Genomic DNA, 21,968 nt, shown 5'->3' on the forward strand with positions numbered 1-21,968 from the left:
ACTTTGGAACACATTCGTTGGTCGCACACCTCACCAACACACCTCTTCGCGCCCCCTCCTCTGTGACAATCACAGGTGTGCTCTCATTCGCACACCCAACCACGTGCCTCACTACCAATTCCAGCGTGCATTCCCACTCACGCTCCTTGTCACTCTCACTCCTCTCACCACCACTCTTGACAACGCACTCACCCTTACTTATGCACCCGTCCGTTACACACCTTTCTCGCGCACACTCTCCCGTTACACCCTCTGTAACACTCACCACAGGTGTGCATTCTTCCTTGCCTTTGACAGCGCACTCTTTCCCCATGCACCTGTCCGTCACACACCTTTCTCGCGCACACTCCTGCGCACACTCTCCCGTTACACCCTCTGTAACACTTACCACACCGCGCTTCCATGTGCTCCCTCGCACACGCGCTACGACCGACTCACTCTCGCCAGCACACTCACTCCTTGGCACGCACTTTTTCCTCACACACCCCAGAGTCGGACTTTCTTGCACACCTCCTTTTTCGCACACCAGACCTGTCGCACACTTCACCAACGGCCTCTCACGAACACCCGGGTCCATCTCGACCCCCAAGCTTCTTAAATCCCCTGGCGCATCATACGCACGACCATATTGGTCACCACTTACACCGGGTCCTCTTCCTCTTCGCTTCTCCTCCATCACCTGCGAATCCCTCATTCGGTTAATGAGCACATCATCACGATCCAAACACAGACTTTGGACCAATTCTTTTATCTCCTCTTTTATCTCTTTCTTATCCCCTCTCCGTCGCTTCTTAATTTCGCTCACCCCTTCTTCCACTTCTTCTAATTTCTGCTTCACCTCTTTTATTTCCCGGTACGTCTCCTCAAGCTCGTCCTCCAAGGCTACCTTGACCGTTTCCATGTGCGTCCTCACCTGCCGGTCCTTCGTCTCCATTACCTCTATCACCTCGTCCAACCTCGTTGTCAATCCCTCACGTACCATCTGACATTCCCTCTTCGTCGCTACCAAGTCATCTTTTAGTTCTTTCTGTCTCGCTTTTAACCCTCCTAATACCGCAGTGTTCCTTTGAACCTGCTCCGTTAGTCCTTTTTGTCCCTCCGTCAGCTGTTCCACCTCCTGCGTCAGGTCCTCTATGCCCCCTTGTAACTTTACAGTCCCCTTTCTCACCTCCTTCTCCATGTGCTCCTTACAGTGCCTCACCTCCTCGCGCACTCCTCCGACCTCCTCACTCACACCTCTTCTGATCTCCTCTCCCATCACTTGCATCTCCTGCCCAGATGCCACCCTCATCTGCTCCATTTCCTCCCTGTGAGCATCCAGTTTGGTTTCTACCCCCATTCTGACCCCCTCTATCTGCTGCCCCATTTGTTTAACTTCCCTTTCCGCTTGGGGTCTCCTGTCCCTCAATTTGCCTTCCATACTATTTTCTAACCCCTCTAACCCCTTTTGCATCCCTTCCATTTGATTCTCCTGAACGGCCATTCTGTTTTCCACCCCCGTTAACCCATTCTTTACCTCTTTTATCCCGTTGTCTAACCCCTCAAAATTATTGTCTAACTTCCCAAATTTCTTGTCTAACTCCTCAAAATTATTGTCTAACTTCCCAAATTTCTTGTCTAACCCCTCACCGGTACCCCTCGCTTCGTCCCTCATTACTCCCAATTGCTCACTCTGAGCATCCATCCGGTTCCCCAACCGCTCACTATCAGCCCTCATTCCCACAATTTGGTCTCCCATTCGTTCCATAAGGGCCCTCATTTGCAACATAAAAAGGTTCGAATCCACCAGGGGCGCTGCCACGGTCGCGGGCGCGGTCGCCGTGACCAGCGAGGCGCCATTTTGCGCGCCCGCAACGTCGGGCGCAACGACGCTATTTTGTGCGTCTGCTACCCTCACTGCTTCGCTCTCCCCTTGTCCCTCATTTTGGTCCTGGATCGACCCTGCCTCACTCTCCTCTACCGGACCCCAGCCGACTTGGTCTGCCATAGCGCGACTTTCAAAATTCGGGTTTTTATATTTTGTAAAACACAATCAAATTTCGCCGTTATAATTTCGAGCGCGTAAAACGCGCTCCGGATCGAATCTCACTCCTCGACACCAATTGTTACCCTAATGGTACAATTGGTGTTCCAAAATTTGGGCTAAATGAATTTAGTCCCAGGTCCGAATCCGACACTCCTGACACCAATTGTTACGGACACGACTTTGATGTTATGGTGGGCCGAGCGGAATGGCCGCCGTGTTCGCACAAGTTACCCGATTATACTCGAACCTTGGCCGAGTCGCGCTACGCTAAATCAATTGAGGAAAGGACACAACGGCTGGGTTTAAAATGACACGACACCAGGGGTACGGTTCTCAAGACCTCCGGAGGAGGTTATAATATTGCGGAAGGTTAGATTACAGGGATGAGAGGGACAGCATAGAAAGATAGGCACTTAATTACGGTCTTATAGTAGCCCCGACAGACGACAGATAAACAGGACAAAACTGACTCACACGGGGATTGATGGCAAGGAAAGCGGGTAGTCGATGGCTCAAGGTGCACTCTTGGCTCAGGGGCAAAATCGACCCGGTCCGGTCCCAAGATGCGGGGAGGTCGCTCAGCGCTCGGAGGTCGCGACTTGTCTTTTCAAGCTGGGGCCGCATCTGACGTCACGTCCGGTAAGTCGCTGCGTATATCCGGCGGGGAGTGACACGCCCTCGGCTCGTTAGCTCCGCCCCAGATGGAATCGGCCCGCCGCTTCTCACTGGCTGCGGGGGGTTACCGGGCTCCGCCCCTGACGAGGAGCTGACAGCCAGCCCCTTCGTGGTAACCCCGTGGAGCGCATGGGCAATGGCGGCTAACCAAGCCGGAGTGAGGACGCACACTCCCCGTGCCGCGCCGCGCCGCCCCCCTCTGTTGTTGTAGTTGTTGTTGTAGTTGTTGTTGTTGTTGTTGTTGTTGTTGTTTCATGGGGAAGATGGGAGGAGGTATGGGGAGGTCCTAAACTCACTACTGGTGCCATACAATCACATTCTGGTGCAACGAAGAGTCAGAATTAATGGAAACGAGTCCTTAACTGACATAGACTAAGAATAACTAGCAAGATGTCCGAAAGTTGTCTACGTGAGATGCGGTGGACCTGGGCACGACATTTAATGGGGGAAGAAGGGGAAGGTCGGTTCTACAGAGTGTTATTTACAGGCAATGGGACTAGGGAATGGGGGATTGGGGATAGTTGGGGAGTATTGGGGAAATAGGGGAATATTTACAAGCGGATATGGAGGCCAAATGCCATATCCGCAACAATATGTATGCTTCACTATTGTTCGGTGTACCATGATAGCCAGCACTATTTTAAAATGATTGCAGTGAGTGAATACATTGATGGCTTTTGATGTGTGCAGAGCTGCATATTGTTGAGAAGGACTCGTGTTTCAACAAAGATGTTCAGCTCCCTGGCTTGTACGAACCTTTTGAGTGGGAAAAAGAAGATGTTGTTGCTGCATCAATGGATTCTAATGAGGCGGCCAGTGAAAAAGTAGCCAGGAAGCAGCACGAGAAGAAAAACTTGCACAAAAAGGACGAGGCCATTGAAACCGCTATTGAGTTCGTTGAAACCACTGTTGAGAATGAAGAATGTATTTCGATAAATAGCTCTCCCACAGAGAAAGCTGATAAGATGACCACTCATCTTGCAGAAGGTGAAGAGAGAAAAGCAGTCCCAAAAGAGTCAACTGGGACAGTTGATAAAGGTGAGTGTGCATCTCTTCACATCTTCGTGTGTGCTGAAGCTTAATAACTTGTTGATTCATTCACAATTATGAAGTTTTCGGTGTGTCTGAGCACATTGATCATGACGTTTGGATCCCAGGTTCAAATTGCATGTACTTTGTTGTCCATTCTTCTCCTTTTTTTTTTTTTTTTTTTTTTTTGTATACTGAATCGAGGCTCGTGAAAGAGCTGACATTTACTTCACAAACAAATCAACCAGACAAACAAAATATATAAAAAGAGGGAGCGGAAGACAAGAGAAGGGGAAGCACACAAACACTTGAGAGCACACAACATTTAAGAGCAGGGCGATGTGTGGGAGGGAGAGGGCTTGGGGGGGGGAGGCGTGGGAAGGGGGGGGGGGCGGGGGTGGGAGAAGTATAAAACACAAGGACACCAAGGACTTCCAGGACAGAAGTTGGTATTTCAAAAAAGTGAAATTGGGGTGAAATTAGCGGGGATAGAAAAGATCAAGGTTTTGGATGGGGGAAGATAAGAGATGGTGGTGAACAGCTGTTTTAAAGACCTGCAGGGTGGAGTGGGATTGAAGAGAGTGAGGGAGTTTGTTCCAGAGGTGGGAGAAAAGAGGAATGAAGGAGTGAAGGTGAGCAGAGAGTCTTGATTTTGGCAGTTTAACCATAAGAGGGTTGCAGGCAGATCTTGTGCGACCTGTAGGAATATTTGCGGGACAGAGCCCAGAGAGAGCTGGGGGGGCAAGGCCAGAGAGGAGTCGGTAGAAGACGGAAAGACCACCAACCTGCCTGCGGTGAGTGAGTGAGAGGCCCTTGGAGTTAGCTTCATCGTGGGAGTTAGCTTCTTCCTCTTCCCTTTTATAAGGGGTGAGGTCCAATGGTACCAAGCTTCTGCCCTGCCTTGACCATGATAATCCTCCACTTCACTCAACCAACCTTCTCCACTCTCCAACCACCCCCACCTTACTGATATCCCTCCTCACACAATCCTCCCATGTCAAACATGATCTACCTCTTTTCCTCCTGCCTTGCTCCTTCAACCTATCCACTGTCTTTGCCATTCTCCCTTCCCCCATCCACATGACATGTCCAGTCAATCGCAGTCAACATTTCACCAATCTCCCTGTCAAGCTCATCTGTACACCAATCTCCTCTCTCAGTTCATCCATCCTCCTTCTATCCACCCACTTCACTCCTGCAATCCTTCTGTCCCGGTTTTCCTCGCAAACCTGCAGCCCCTGTTGTTGTCTCTCTGTCAATGTGACCGTTTACAAACTGGAAAGGCAGGCTGGCATTGCACACATCAGAACGATCCCTTCAATTTCCATGATATATTCATGCCTGCCTCGAGCCTACTCCACACATTTGCACGCACCTGAATCCTCTTCCACACCTCTGCATATGACTTACCATTCCCAGTCACTGTTCTCCTCCTGATACTCAAATCTATTTCCCTGTCTGATCTCCTTCCCCTCTAACCTGATATTCATTTATTTTCTCTGCTCCTCGACCCACATCACCTCGGTCTTCTCCATGCTCATCTTCAGCCCATGTTTCTCAAATGCCTTCTTCCACTCCCCCAGTACTTCTTGCATCTCCTGCCTACTCTCCCCCACAACAGCCAGATTGTCTGCATACAACACCCTCCCCATAATAACCGTCATGTTTATGAGCTCCATCGCCATGAAAAAACAGGAGTGGGCTGAGAGAGCTTCCCGGCCTCAAACCGATGTTCACACTGAACCCCTCAGACATCGCAGGACCAACCAAAACTCTTACCTCCGTTCCCTTGTACATTCTTTCCACCAACCTAACTTCTGCTTCCGGTACTCCCGTCCAACTCGGTGTCACCATCACCATCTCTCTCAGGACAGTGTCGTAGGCTTTCACCAGGTCCACAAATCCCAATGCCATATCATCATGCACTTCCAACCTCTTTTCCACCAGTTGTCTCTGCGTGAACAGCCCATACATTATTCCCCTACCCTTTCTAAACCCCTGCTGATCTTCTCTGATCTCTATCTCCACATTCTTCCTTATCCTCCCTTCTAGAATCCTCTCCAGCAACTTAATGATGTGACTTAGGAGTGTAATACACCATGCATTTTAAGGCCATTTTCCCTGCTAGAGTGGGGGATAGCCTTGCGGTCCCCATGACAATCTTCTCCATCTTGCCCTATTTTCTGCATCTCTCCTTGTTAACCCCCTTGCCCACATTTCTTCTTTCACCATCTTTGGCCAAGTCTTTCTCGGTCTTCCCCGTCCTCTACTTCCTTCTACATTCATTTCCATCACTCTTCTCAACCAGTCACTTTCATGATTCCTCAACACATGACCAAACCATCTCAACCTGTTCCTCTTCACAACATCAATCACAGGCTCTATTCCCATCATTTTTCGCAATTCATCATTTGTCTTCCTCTCTCTCAACGATACTCCGCACATCCATCAAACCATTCGCATTTCCACCCTTTCCAACCTTCGTTGCTGCTCTACGTTCATTACCCATGTCTCGCTCCCATAAATCATAACACTTCTCACACATGCAGCATACACCTTTCCCTTCAGCTTCAACGACACTCCCCTCCTCATCAGCACGCCACTCAGTTCCCGAAACTTCTTCCATGCACATCTCACTCCAGCAACCGTTGCCGAGTTTGATCCACCTTCTCCATTCAGCATGTCTCCGAGGTAGCAAAATGTTTTCACACCTTCCAGCTTCACACCGTCTCCAAGATCCAACTCAACATTTCCTCCATCTGCAGCTCCCTCTGTGCACACCTTACATTTGAATGTAGCTGCCACACTGGTTAATGACCCTCTCAGACCACTACATTTTTGATGAACCCACTCAGCGCACATTGTACATTGAATGGAGTTCACTCCGACACCCTTCCTGCACACACCACAGGGCCACTTCCCAGTTCTTTCCACCTCACCACATGCTTTACCACTTGCCATCACCTTCGTCTTTCCGATATTCACCTTCAGACCTTTTGTCTCCATACATTCCTTCCACTTGTTCATCTTTTCCTTCAGTCCATCCATACTTTCCGCAATCAACACCAGATCATCTGCATACAACAACTCCCACGGTAAACCCTCCTTTACGTTCTGAGCCAGCACCTCCATCACAGCTACAAATAGTAGTGGACTTAGTACCGACCCCTGATGCACTCCCACCTTCACCTCAAACTCACCACTGTTCCAGTCCTTCGTCCTTACAGCTGTGCGCGCTCTTTTGTACATTGCCATCACTACTCTGATCAACCATTCCTCCACTCCTAACTTCCTCATTGCCCATGTCAATACTTTGCGTGGAACCCTATCGAATGCTTTCTCCAGATCAACAAACCCAAGAAACAACTTCTTCCTCTTATCCATGTACTTCTCCTGCAACTGCCTCACAATAAAAAACGTGTCTGTCGTTCCTCTTCCTGGCTTAAATCCAAACTGCATTTCGTCGATCTTCACTTTCTTCCTTATCGTCCTCTCCAACACCCTTTCCAATACCTTCATTCCATGCTCCAATAACTTTATCGCTCGGTACGAGCCACGCTCTAGAGCAGGGGTCGGCAACCTTTTTGACATGAAGTGCCAGTTTGAAATGTTCTTGTTAATTAGTGTGCCATATCAACATTAAGTTTAACATTAAGTTTAATTATGACACCACATCAAAAAAATACTTCCAACAGACATGGAATTTTATTCCATCCATACAGGCTACATGCATAGCAACAACATCCATACAGGCTACATGCATAGCAACAACATCCATACAGGCTACATGCATAGCAACAACATCCATACAGGCTACATGCATAGCAACAACATCCATACAGGCTACATGCATAGCAACAACATCCATACAGGCTACATGCATAGCAACTACATCCATACAGGCTACATGCATAGCAACAACATCCATACAGGCTACATGCATAGCAACAACATCCATACAGGCTACATGCATAGCAACAACATTTTAAAGAAACATTTATCTCTCATAATTAGGACATTGTAATGATCATTTTATCATTGTAAAATTTGTCCCCAATGAGGTTACAAATTATATGCACGGACCCCATTTCAAAACACTGCTTTCAGTAACTCATTTACAAAGTATTGCATTGGAAACAAATGTCAAAAAGTGAGAATAAAGTGTATCAAACAGAAATACCAGTACTATACAAGAATGCTGCCATCCTCATGAAAACATCCACATCAGAGTTGGAAAAAAAGAGATGGACAAACAGCTACATATGCAAACCCATGTGTACTACAAATAAACAGATGCCTACCAGTCAGTGTGATCCCTGGCCCTGCTTTCCTTTGCTGAGCTCAATTATCTGGGGGTTGTCGTTAGTCACTTTAAGTTGCAAACATGCTTCGGAGTGGTCGGTTGTCAAACGACTACGGGAGGCCATTTCTTCAATGCGTCGCTCAACACTTCTAGCTGACATGGGAATATCTTTTATTCTTGATTTGATTGTCTCTTTGATGGTGAGCCTTCAAACAGAACCTCTGAGCTACAGAGAAAAGCCTCCTTAATATATTCGCCATCCGTGAATGGCTTTCCACGTTTCACAATGCAATGAGCAATGCGATAGTTTGCTTCAGTCGCTTGGTTTTTAGCAGTGGCAAAGATTTTGAGGGTGTTGGCTTGCTTCCCATACCTGGACACGGCACGTTTGATGGATTCTGCCTTGTCTGCCTGATCTTTGAAAGTTTTCTCGTGCTTTGTCTCAAAATGGCGCTTAACACTCAACGTTCGACAAACAACATTTTCAAAACATAAAGTACACACAGCACGGTCCTTCTGAAAAACAAAACCCCACTCTTCTGTCCATGACGGCTGGAATGCTCGAACCTTTACTTCAGCTTTCTTAGCTAGCGGGGTTGCCATCATCTACCGAACCTGAACCGCTTCACTGCACTGTGGGAAATGTGAGCGGGAGGCCGTACCGTCAATCAAACTAAATAAGACAGGCCGCGCAACAGCCAATGGCTGTTCAAGAAGTGATTTGTCATGCAACTGAGAGGGCACTGCTTTCGCCAGTGTGCCAATGATTACGCTGCCGCGTGCCAATGGTGGCACGCGTGCCTAAGGTTGCCGACCCCTGCTCTAGAGGGTCACCTTTCCCCTTGTATAGAGGGACGAGGGTACTCAGTCCGAATCTTGAAAATCACCCTTCCCCTTCCATATTGGCACAATTAATCCTGTCCTCCAATCCTCCGGAATTGAATCCTCTCTCAAACATGCATTCAACAGCCTCCTCGTCCAACTGACTCAGACTTCTCCCGCCACAATTATCATCTCTGTGCGCACCTCATTAATGCCTGGCGCTCTTCCCTTCCTCATCCACTTCAATACTGTCTGCACCTCGTCCTTCATGATCTCCACCAACTCCACGTGAAGTCTGATCCACCTTCTCCTTCACGTAACACGGTAGCTCCAGTTCGCCGTTTCGTCCACCCCGGTTCAACAACTCTTTGAAATATCCTTCCCACACCTTCAATACTACCCCCATCTGCAGCTAGCCTGCCATCCCCATCCATAATCACCGCTGCCTCCTTCATGTCCTCGCTATCCTCATCCCTGTCATGAGCAAACTTATAGATCATATTATCTTCTTCCTACCATCCTCTTCTAACTTGTACACCTCCCCTTCCATGTCATTCCTTGCCTTAACCACAGATTTCCTTGTTGCTTTTTTTCATCTTCTTCCCACCATCCTCTTCTGACTTGTTGTACACACCTCTTCTATATTATTCCTTGCTTTATCCATAGCTCTCCTTGCTGCTTTTTTCTTCTGCCCATACAGGTGCAGTAACCCTGCATCCAGCTGTCTCCCTCTAACCTTGAGCTTCTCTATCCTCTTCAAAACCTCCTTCTTTTCACCAACTGCCTTCACTACTTCCTCTGTCCTCCATACCTAGTTTATATCCCTCAACGATGCATCCCTTCATGACGACTTTTCACACAAAACTTCTGCAATTCCCTAACTGCCTCTCCATCCTTCTTCCAATATCCACTAATATATTTGGAATTTATGTAAAAAGTACAGCAATGTCTCAATGTTCTTTTCCTGCATGTGATGGTTATGCAAGCTCTTTTCTCGGCATTATAGACATAAAAACATTAACTTTACAATTAACCTGTAGATTATAAATAACTGTTTAATATGCCTGTGCATAACATGTCAAAGGCAAAGAGCATGGGCATATCCTGAGTTTTCACTTCCTGCATATACATCGATTCATTCAACTGCTTAGAAATTGTGAAATGTTGAAATATCACCTGGTTATTCATTTCTTTTCGTCACATTTACATTTTTTTGTTTTTCATACGACATGTTTTTGAAAGAATTTTTACTTATTTATTTATTTTCACCAATATAATTGTTCTACCTCTGTCTGGTTTTCCCCTTTCCTTTTCTTTCACCTTCCCTACTTCATACATCTCTTGCATGTTTTTGCAAATGCTGCCGTCATTCTCCTTATGTCTTTCACCTTCCTGCCAGGTGGTGTTCAGGATGTACGTATCTTTGAGTACAGCAAGAAGAATTGGACAGCAAAATCTCCCAAGCAGTTTCTCATTGATTGGTGCCGCAAGCACCTTCCCCGTTCACCTGCCCCATCATTCCATAAAGTACCTGCTGGCCAGTACTGGCGAGCGAGGTGAATCGTTCTTATGAGACTGTTGTGTGAATGCATGCACATTATGTACGTATGTGTATGAATTTGTATAAGAAAATTTGCTGGAAAGCAATACTGTTTGAGCAAATACCAAATATATCCCATCATAATTTGGGTAAGATGGTGATGTCTGCATGATTATCATGAGATGCCATCAAAAATACCGACTTTAACTAACAGTTATACTAAAAGTAAGGCGATTCTGTATATATGTAAATCGGTCTGATCATTATAGAATTGAAAATGGCTGGAATGATCTCCACGTTTTGCATATGTGCTCGGGGTACCCAAGTTCGTTATGTGTGCAAACGAATTCCTCTCCCCTCCTTTCCCCCATCACTCATCCCTCGGCAAGAATGGGGAGACCATTTGCGATTTTTGTCTCGACATTCAGAACAGTGCAAGTAGTCCCTCTAGAGCTCAAGAACACATGCAGTCATGGAAAAAATTATTTATTTAGGTTCAATGAGTGGAACACAAAACAGGAAAAATACAAAGTTTCGAAGAAATTAAGCCGTTGACCTACTTTTTGGCTTTGGGTCATATGTGACCCATTGGGTCATTGTTGACCGATGGTGTACTGGTCTCAATAAATCTAAAATATATCGTAAAGTTGCACTGACTGTTTGTACATCTGCGATGGATGTACAAGGCGTTGATTCGGGATTTAAACTGTGACACGCACCATTGTGTACCCCTCCTAGTCTTCCCAGTCTTATAACCCCACTTGAAATCTAAATAGGAGCATATATCTGTAACTGTTTACGCAGAATGGTATTCCTTGTAGCAATTTCGTTTTTCCGTGAAACACGGTGGCACCTCACACTTTTCACAGTGTGTGTCAGTTTTCATTTTTACACATAAGGCACAACGGCGCCTTTTTTCACTCTTGATTGGCCAGTGGGCTACTTGGTCTTTTCGAGAGTCCAAGTTCGGTGGCCGACGAACTTGTTTTGGTGGTTTGGGAGCACTCGGACTGGCGTCGCTTGGTCTACCTCGCTTGCGGATGCTATTGACCGATGATGCCGGTTGCAATTGTTGCCTGGAAATTGCGAAGATTGCACGCTTGCTTCTTGTCTCTTCACAGTTGCTCATGGTCGCGACGGTACAGGAACCAAGCGTTGACAACGCCAATGGCTACAAACTGCCAAAACAAGTACATGTACCATCGACGCGATTTCAGTGGATATTTGTAGCGCGAGATACACGAATCCATGAGGTCAATTCCTCCCATGTTCTCGTTGTATTCCTTGATGACATTTGGTCTGGGTACTTCAACGAAATCCTTTTTCTTCTTATCCCATCTACGTACCATATCGAGTGGTTCTGGTCCATTGCATGTAGACATAAGCGTGACGGGCTTGGTTTCGATCCACCTGACACAAACTATGTTTGTGTCCTTTTCAACACGGCAGTCGTAAGTTCCCCGACCACGTTTGGTCATCGCTTTCTCGCCATCCAAGGTACATCCTGACAGCCGATTTTTTCTGACTGTACCTGTGTACTGGAATCCGTCCGATTTCATCTTTTCCAACAAGGCCATTGAGGTGAAGAGGTTGTCCGCAAAAATGTTGTAGTTATTGTGCTTTTGCAGTGTCTCGCACAGGTTGACAATGATGTCACCCCCAACTCCGATGGGACTTTTTTCTCTCGCAGCATTGTTTTTCCCCTTATATACGTCAAAGTCGTGCAATAGACCGGTCACACTGCATCTAGCCCAAATCTTGAATCCCCATTTTGTCGGTTTTCCCTTCATGTATTGCTTTATCCCACTGAACGAGCCCTTGAACGCTACCATCATTTCATCGATAGACTGCTCTTTGCCAGGAACAATCTTCACACTGCTCACGAAACATTGCGAGTATGGGTCGTACCTTCCACAACTTGTCGTTTTTTGCTTCTGCGTCGATTCCCTCGTTGTCAACGAAATGTAGTGAACGTAGGATAAGCTGAAATCTGTTTCGTGACATGATGTCGGCCACAGGAGCAAATCGTGTTGCCGCTTCCCAGTAGACCCGTACACCAGGCATTTGAACAACGCCCATCCGCAGAACCATGCCGAGAACCTGCTCGATCTCCTTGATGTTGGTTTTAACACTGACGCCATTTTTTTGCAAACTGTACTGGTTGGTATTGTCTACAATCAGTTGCAACATTTCCTCAGTAATGAACATATGGAAATATTGTAAATGCTAAAGGGGTTTTGCATGGGTCCATCGTCATCGGTGTAAGGCTCAGGAAATTCTGGACCTAGGAAAGTTTGATCTGGAGGCTGAAAGTCGGTTTTGCGCCAGGTGTACTTTCGTTTTTGAGTTTTCTTTGATGTCCCGGCTTTTGCAGCAAGATCAGCTAATGGTACATCCTCAGAAGCACTGAACAGGCCATCGGAATCGTCATCATGGTCAATGCTTGCAACATCATCTTGATCTTCAGAATCATCCGGATCGTGGATGGGCAGGTATAAGTCATCGTCATCTGCCTCACTCTCGCTGTGTTCGCCGAAGTCACTGACATCACCATCCAGCTGGGAAATGACATCATGTACATTTAGGTTCCTCCTTCTCTGTGTTTGCAATGGCATCCTGCGAGTAAAAAGGGAACACATATTTATATGTAAAGTCGGCAAATAGTAGTTAATTTCAGGGCAGGATATAAAACAAACGCTTTCAAAATGCTGTGACTCAATATTTATCAATAACCATCGTATAAGAGGAGCCTATCGGACATAAGTTTCCACAATTTGAGGTAACATCAAGACCCAGTGGGTCACTGGTGGCCCACCAACATGGCACCCGTAGCCCAGTGGGTCACCAGTGACCCATCGACATGGGAAGCCCTGTAGTCAGCGGATTTTTCTTACTAAAAGTATATAGCATATTCATTTACATTCAATGACCTTTCATTTGAATAATTACCATCAGTAGTTACGGTAAACTTACCTTTATGTGTGTGTCTGACAACTTTTCCGTGGTCCAGATCTGAGGTCAGCATGTAACAATGGGGGCTGCCATCTTTGATCAGAGAGTGAACCTCAGTGTCGCCATCTATACTGACTTACATGTATTAACGGGGTCACGGATGGAACACTGGGCTTAAAAGGGTGTGGATATAGAAATTTGATCAGCGTCTTAATTAATTGGTGGCAGCCAATTAGGCGGGGTCATATATGACCCCTGGGGCTCTATTGGGTAACCCTGCCACAGGGAGTGGATATTGGCACAATTTTTTCGCTCCTGGGTGGGACGGGTCTTACTATTACAAAAATGATCCATCCATGTGAAGAAGAAGCAGGACCTCCCACTTTAATGCCGCAGTTCCTGCTGTCAGAATAAAAATGGTGCAGTGGGAAAACTAATTAACAAATTTTGCATGAGTACTTGCGTAACCCAGGATCAGGTCATAAGCATGATAAAATAAATCTCTCCCCTCACGCTCTCCCACTCCCATGCGAGTGTGGGAAGACTTTCGATTTATATAACCATCGTATAAGAGGAGCCTATCGTATAAGAGGAGCCTATATATTAAATCTGTGCATGTGGATACTATAAATGTGCATACTATACAAATGTGCATACCATGATTTTTAAATGACTTCACTATTGAGAGATATGCCGAAAAAAGATTTAAAACCTTGATCTCTTCTACCCCCATTAATTCACCCCAGATCCACTTTTTTTGAAATACCGACTTCTTTCCTGGAAGTTCTAGCAGTGCATGTGTTTTATACCTCTCCCACCCCCCGCCCTACCCCCCGCCCTTCCCATGACTCCTCCCCGCAAGCCCTCTCCCCTCCCACAGATCTTCCGATGTCCCTGCTCTCTGCTGTTGTACTTGTGTGCTTCCCTCTCTCTCCCCATCTTGTCTCCGCTCCCTTTATTGTATGTTTTGTGTGTCCATTTGTTTTTTTTGTGTGATTGATGTTACCTCTTACACAAGCCTCAATCTTGTATACAAAAAATATAAATGTATTTCTACTATATAAGAGAGCAGTTGGTCTGTGTCACCATTTTTCTCAGAGATGGCTGAACGGATCTTCGTCAAACTTTCAGAGGTTCATCAGCGTGTGCCTGGAAGTGTTTTAGGCAAACTAAAATAAAAAATTAATTTCTTTGTATTTTTTTAAAAACAAAATTGCTCAATAGTGCCGAAGCCTTTTTGATTAATGACAGTTATATACAAGTAAACATTCGCATAAATAAATACAAAACAATTACAAGACATTTGAACACAAATCATCAAACAATTCCGGAAGCGGTCGAAGTTTGTGGTAAGGCTTCTTCTTCCTGAACGTAATCAACCTTGACTCAGAAACGTGATCAACCGCACATTAACCAGCATATATTCAACGAAAAGGTAAAATGATGATTTGACATTTGTGATGGATTCTGATTTGGATGTCATTGCTTTTCCATTATATTTGCCCTCATTTCAAATATGTTAATGTTTCTTTTTCGGTTGAGCAACACCGGGTACTCCAGCTATAAACGCTTATATACTTTACTCCAGGGTACAAATACAACTTTGTCTGGCGGGGGGAGGGGGTGGGGGGGGGGGGGATTATAAGAACTGAACTGTAATACTCAGTTTCAGAAAGAGGATAATAAGCTTGTTACATATCACGTCAGGTGCGTCGACGACAACCGTTGACTACCTGATGGTGCGTAGACGAGATAGGGGGCACCTCCGGGACACAAAGGTGATCCTGGGGGAGGAGGCTGTTTCACAGCATCACTTGGTTGTCTGCGACATAAGGGTGAAAGGTGTGAGGAGAGCTCGGCGGGTGAAGTACCAACCGAGAATGAAGGTGTGAAGGTGTGGAGGTTGAAAGAGGTGACGGTGAGCGAGGCATTAAAAGAGAGGCTGAGTATGGTTGAGGATGGTGTGGTTGAGCTTGAAAGTGGTTGGATGTCAATGAAAGATAGTCTGTTAGGAGCCGTTGGTGAGGTATGTGGATGGACAAAAGGACCACCGAGGCACTCGGAAACATGGTGGTGGGATGACGAAGTTGGAAAGAGGATTGACGAGAAGAGGAAGAAGTTCAAGGAGTGGCAGAAGGCAAAGGGTACGGGAGCAGAAGACGCAGAGCATGAAAGTTATAAGGCAGCCAAGAAGGCTGCAAAGAAAGAGGTAGCAAAGGCGCAGGAGGCATATAGGAAAATGTTCGGAGAACACTTGGATTCGGAAGAAGGTCAGAGAGCGGTATTCAGGATTGCAAAGCAGATAGTGAAAGAGAGGTGTGATGTGATGGGGGTGAGTTGCTTGAAGGATGAAGTGGGACAAATTGTTGTGGACGCAGATGGAATTAAAGGAAGATGGAAGAGATATATGGAAATGCTGTTGAATGCAGAGAATGAATGGGATGGCAACATAGAGAGGAACCCAGTTTTAGGACCGGCAGCGAAGATAACTGAGAAGGAAGTTGAGGAAGCAATAAAAGCAATGAAGAGTAGAAAAGCGGGAGGGCCGATGGAAGTTGTGGGAGATATGTTGAAGGCAGCAGGAAGTTGGGGTGTGAAGAGAATGACAGAGATCTGTAATCTGGTGTTGAAAGAAGGCCGCATTCTAGTGGATTGGGAACCGAGTACCCTCGTCCCTCTATACAAGGGGAAGGTGACACTCTGGACTGTGGCTCGTATAGAGCGATAAAGTTATTAGAGCACGGAATGAAGGTATTGGAAAGGGTGTTGGAGAGGAGGATAAGGAAGAAAGTGAAGATCGAGCAAATGCAGTTTGGATTTATGCCAGGAAGAGGAACGACAGACGTGCTATTTATTGTGAGGCAGTTGCAGGAGAAGTACATGGAGAAGAGGAAGAAGTTGTTTTTTGTGTTTGTTGATCTCGAGAAAGCATTCGATAGGGTTCCACGCAAAGTCCTAACATGGGCATTGAGAAAGTTAGGAGTGGAGGAATGGTTGATCAGAGTAGTGATGGCAATGTACGAGAGAGCGCGCACAGCTGTAAGGACGAAGGACGGGAACAGTGGTGGGTTTGAGGTGAAGGTGGGAGTGCATCAGTGGTCGGTACCAAGTCCACTACTATTTGTAGCTGTGATGGAGGTGCTGGCTCGGAATGTAAAGGAGGGTTTACCGTGGGAGTTGTTGTATGCAGATGATCTGGTGTTGATTGGGGAGTGTATGGATGGACTGAAGGAGAAGATGAACAAGTGGAAGGAATGTTTGGAGGCAAAAGGTCTGAAGGTGAATATCGGAAAGACGAAGGTGATGGCAAGTGGTAAAGCATGTGGTGGTGAGGTGGAAATAACTGGGAAGTGGCCGTGTGCTGTGTGCAGGAAGGGTGTCGGAGTGAACTCCATTCAATGTACAATGTGCGCTGAGTGGGTTCATCAAAAATGTAGTGGTCTGAGAGGGTTATTAACCAGTGTGGCAGCTACATTCAAATGTAAGGTGTGCACAGAGGGAGCTGCAGATGGAGGAAATGTTGAGTTGGATCTTGGAGACGGCGTGAAGCTGGAAGGTGTGAAAACATTTTTCTACCTAGGAGACATGCTGAATGGAGAAGGTGGATCAGACTCTGCAACGGTTGCTGGAGTGAGATGTCCTTGGAAGAAGTTTCGGGAACTGAGTGGCGTGCTGACGATGAGGGGAGTGTCGTTGAAGCTGAAGGGAAAGGTGTATGCTGTATGTGTGAGAAGTGTTATGATTTATGGGAGCGAGACATGGGTAATGAACATAGAGCAGCAACGAAGGCTGGAAAGGGTGGAAATGCGAATGGCTCGGTGGATGTGCGGAATATCGTTGAGAGAGAGGAAGACAAATGATGAATTTCGAAAGATGATGGGAATAGAGCCTGTGATTGATGTTGTGAAGAGAAACAGGTTGAGATGGTTTGGTCATGTTTTGAGGAAGGATGAAAGTGACTGGTTGAGAAGAGTGATTGAAATGAATGCAGAAGGAAGTGGAGGACGGGGAAGACCGAGAAAGAATTGGCTAAAGGTGGTGGAAGAAGAAATGCGGGCAAGGGGGTTAACAAGGGGAGATGCAGAAAATAGGGCAAAATGGAGAAGATTGTGATGGGGACCACAAGGCTAACCCCCGCTCGATCAGGGAAAATGGCCTTAAAATGCCTGTTGTTGTTGTTATGTATATATATATATATATATAGAATGCGAGGGCGAACAACCACAAGATGTCTCAAAGTTGTGGATGGATTCGGACAAAACTTGGTGGGCACGTTGGATGTATGACAAGAACGATTCGATTAGATTTTGGTGAAAATCAGGATCCGGATGAGTATTTTAAATTTTCTCAGTGATTATTCACCATTGAGAGATAGGGCCAAAAACGATATATAGCTTGATATTTCAAAACGTTATGGACGAATTATGGCAAAACTCGGTGGATGAGTTGGTTAGGTGACAAGAACAAGCCGAATATATTTTGCTTCAGGTCTGAATCCATATCCGGCCTATCAGTTGAATACAAACCATTGATAAACTGTGCAGCCTGGCGGAGGTATGCTCTCTACCGAGTGCTGTTCTAGTTAAATAGATCATCATTTCTAAGGTGACTGATTTTGCACTTTTAGATTGTTTTTATTGTAGGATTATGTGTATTCCATTGAAAGAATTGTTTGAAGTTGATTTGATTGATTCAATCAACCTAATTCAAGTGTTGATGGTTTGGCATCTTACTTCATTGTTGTGACTTAAAAAATAGCTTTGGCCTTCCACAGAGCACGGGTTGATCGACAAAAAGAGGGTGGGTTGCTGGAAGTCTGTCCGACCATCCTGTGTGAAGACAGCATGCAGGCTCAACATCTGGCAGCAACGCTTGCCCTCTGGCACCTCTGCAGAGGCCAAGTAAGTGATGGAACAAGATGCAAAACCCCAGATCTTTGAGCAGGAATTGTCATTTCTTATGCAAGGTCCTGCAAGAGTGAGGTGACTGAGTGTAAAAAGGAAGTATACTGAAAATGGGTCTATCTTTGGACACAAGCAAAGGAATGAACTAAGAAAAAATGAGAGGAAACAAAGTAACCTAGAAGTAAGAGGGTTTGTTTAGGAAGAATTAATGGTGTGAGAATAGATCTCAGGTAGGGATGGGGGATGACACGAGGAGGTGGTGGACCGCCTGCTTAAAACTTTGAAGGGAAGAGTGGCGTCCCTGGAAGACAGATTCACAATTGGGGAAAAAGCGAAACAAAAGAGTGGAAGTGGGTAGTGAGCTTGGATTTTTTGTGAGTTCAACCAGGAGTGTGGGGGAGGGGACTCAGATGTACACATGAAGGGGAATGGTTAAAAAAACAAAGTGAAAAAAGAGATGCCACTGACCTGTCCCCGATGGCTGCAGGCTTTGTCCTTCAACCTCATCACGGGACATACCAATAATGTTGAGAACCTCAGATTCCACAGAATCCAGAAAAGATGGATGTTGTGCTGGGGTGCCAGTGCATTAGGGAAACTAGTACTACATTGAGCTATGGACAAAGTGCATGTAAGTGGTTTGTTGCTCTGTTTTCAAAATGTGACTTTGACTGATAGATGCCAATCTGCATTTGGCTTTCAATGCCAGCTCTGCTATATGATCAGCCCAGGAAAGGTCATGGTTGATGGTGAAGCTGGAATGTTCAAAAACTGAACCTCTTCCAGTGGTTTGCCATGGAAATCCATATGTGGGGTCATTTGATAATCCTTCCAGAGTGACAGGATGAGACTGAGATTTGTCAGGATTTAAAGACGTTAAATTTGTCAGACTAACGTCTAATAAATTTCATGTCAGCAAAAATTGACACAGCTGTTGTGTTCCTGTCAGTAGGATGGGAGTTCTGTATAAAATGTGGCGTCATCTGCAAAAAGGGGTTTATTAATGAGACGTGTCACTTTTATGTTCTGATTTATGATTCCATTGCTAATCATTTTTACGATGGAGTAATGTTCAAAAGCCTGCCAGGATGAGGCAGAGGTCATCTAATTTACCTTTGAGGTGTCTAGTCCAGGTTCCCTTCCAGACTTGCCTATACATGTTGGATTGGTGCTTCACAGGCAGGGCATCAAATCTTACAGTGCAATGTCCCTCAGATGGAATAAACTCCCACACTCTCTTCAATCCCACTCCTCCCTCCAGGTCTTCAAAAGTGCTGTCCCCCACCATATTTTATCTTTCTCCGTCCAAAACCTTGATATTTTAAACCCCTGTTAATTCACCCCAGACCCACCTCCTTCACATGACCTGTTTTCTTTCCTGAAATCCCCTGTAGTGTCCATCTCATTTATCCCGTGTACCCCATCCCTGTCCTCCCCCTTCCACAGAGCTACCGACGTCCCTGTTCTCTACTGTTGTTGTGCTTGTATGCTTCCCTCTCTCTCGCTTGTCTCCCGCTCCCTTTATTGTATGTATTGTGTGTCCGTTTGTGTTTTTTGTGTTTAATGTGTTAGCTCTTACATGAGCCTCGACTTGGTGTTGACAAAAAAATAAATCCGAATTCCTGTCCTGATTAGTGATGGGAAGGCAAACGCAAACCATCCTATTAGGCTGCTTTAACACCACTGAAACTGTTTTTGAGAGACAATGGGGAAGGAGGGAGGAGGGGTGGTGGAGAGAGAGGAAGGGTGAGGTGGAGGAGAAAGAGGAGAGGGAGGAGACGGAGGAGAGGGAGGAGAGAGAGAGAGAGCAAAGAGGAGGGCTCAATAGTTAATTAAATACTTAAGCATTGTGCTTAAAAACAAATAGTACTAGTTGGTTTAGCCAGAAATTTTGTATCCAATCCAGAACAGAGCTTTTCAAATTTGAAAATTATTTTGCAAACTTTTATGGGATCAAGCGATTGCAATTTGTGAAATGTAGTACAGTATCCCATTATAGCAGGTGATTGTTTTTAGCAGGAGCTGGTTCCATGTTTTTCAGAGACTGCAATTAAGCTGGAAGTTGTGTTTTTAACTTTGATATATTCTTTCCCAGATACAATTATTCGAAAACCTCGTTAATTGTGTAATACTGTTGTGTATATGTCGAAACACATGGTGGATGTGTGTTAGGTGTCCCCTGTTGGTCAGGACCTTTGCAGCAAGTACTGGTGTAGCACATGGATTCACAGTCATAAGTTACTTTACCTTGTCACATTGGTGCTAGACCTCGCTATTTGTACAATTTGACACTTTAAGTGAAATATCTTGAGACCTCTGGAATGAGCAACCACCTGTCATTGCGGACCACCTACTTGATGTATTTCCCTTTGAGCACATGTCAAACTGGATCAACTGCCATGAAATCGTTATTGTTGTGACCATAACATTTGTTTAACACTACAATCAATGGCCAGAAAATTTGTTCATTTTTATGACCGCAAGTTTTGAAAAACCGCTTCCCGCTAGCCAACTGGGATAAGTACAAGTTAATGCCCGACAACTTATCAAAGACACTTCTCCCCAAATTCTGCCTCGGTGGGATCACATCTGCCAATTCGCTGGAGAAAATGCACCGATTAACTTCAGTGATTTGGTGAAATGCTGGAGACTGGTAAATCATGGATATTTTAATAAATATGCAATATCAACATTAAAGGACAATAGGATTCATGAGCTTACCCCTAGATATTTATGTTGGGATTAATTTTGGGAAGTAATATTACTTTAGTATATGCAGTACTCCATTTGGGTTGTGGATATTATCGAATCGCTAGACCTGAAAGAGCTTACAGCACACGAATATATCACCTGGTCTGTGCCAGTGAGGTTAATGCAGATATTACCATTATATCTTGGGTAGAGTCCGCATTAATGGCATTTGAGGTGAGAGGATGGAGATGGTGGTGGAGGAGGAGCAGGAGGAGGAGGCGGATGTGGGGAGGAGGAGGACGTGAGGAGGAGGAGGAGGATGTGAGGAGGAGGAGGATGTGGGGAGGAGGATGTGAGGAGGAGGAGGATGTGGGGAGGAGGAGGAGGAGGATGTGGGGAGGATGTGGGGAGGAGGAGGATGTGGGGAGGAGGAGGATGTGGGGAGGAGGAGGATGTGGGGAGGAGGAGGACGTGGGGAGGAGGAGGAGGTCGTTGGGAGGTTGGAGGAGGACGTGGGGAGGAGGAGGAGGACGTGGCGAGGAGGACGTGGGGAGGAGGAGGAGGACGTGGGGAGGAGGAGGAGGACGTGGGGAGGAGGAGGAGGACGTAGGGAGGAGGACGTGGGGAGGAGGAAGAGGACGTGGGGAGGAGGGAAGGAAGGGGAGGAAGGAAGGGAGGGGCATACATTACAGACAGTCTTGAGAAGCTGTGCTTTTATTTTAAATAAATGAATGTGCCAGAAACAGGTTTGATGAAAATTACGCTTTCTGCAGTCAATTAATTTTCATATACGTTTTTAATTTGGGCATGAAAAAAAACAATAGCATATATTTCTTTGAAAATAAAAGTTTTTGTTTGTTTTCTGATAGCAGTTAATATCAATTATTGAAAGCAGGCTGAGAGGTGGGAAGGGGAGGGGGCGAAACACATTGCCTTTTGTTCTTCCTGAAGTTGTTTAAATGCATTGTATGCTTTCTCATTTGGTTGCACTGCTTCACAGTCAATACACCAACTTTTACCACCACC

At 45.8% G+C, this 21,968-nt stretch overlaps 1 protein-coding gene across 1 annotated transcript in view; it reads left to right on the forward strand.

Annotated features, from left to right (window-relative positions):
* Positions 1-21,968, forward strand: part of LOC137434449 (ATP-dependent RNA helicase DHX29) — a 232,505-nt gene that overhangs the window by 86,199 nt on the left and 124,338 nt on the right. The window contains 4 exon segments of the mRNA XM_078784089.1: positions 3,392-3,739; positions 10,255-10,411; positions 18,122-18,248; positions 21,943-21,968. The exon segment at positions 21,943-21,968 is cut by the window's right edge and continues 142 nt beyond it. Coding sequence (XP_078640215.1) covers positions 3,392-3,739; positions 10,255-10,411; positions 18,122-18,248; positions 21,943-21,968 — 658 coding nt within the window.

This window comes from Myxine glutinosa, chromosome 1 (genome assembly GCF_964187855.1).
Source record: "Myxine glutinosa chromosome 1, kmMyxGlut1.1, whole genome shotgun sequence".
Classification (NCBI taxonomy): domain Eukaryota; kingdom Metazoa; phylum Chordata; class Myxini; order Myxiniformes; family Myxinidae; genus Myxine; species Myxine glutinosa.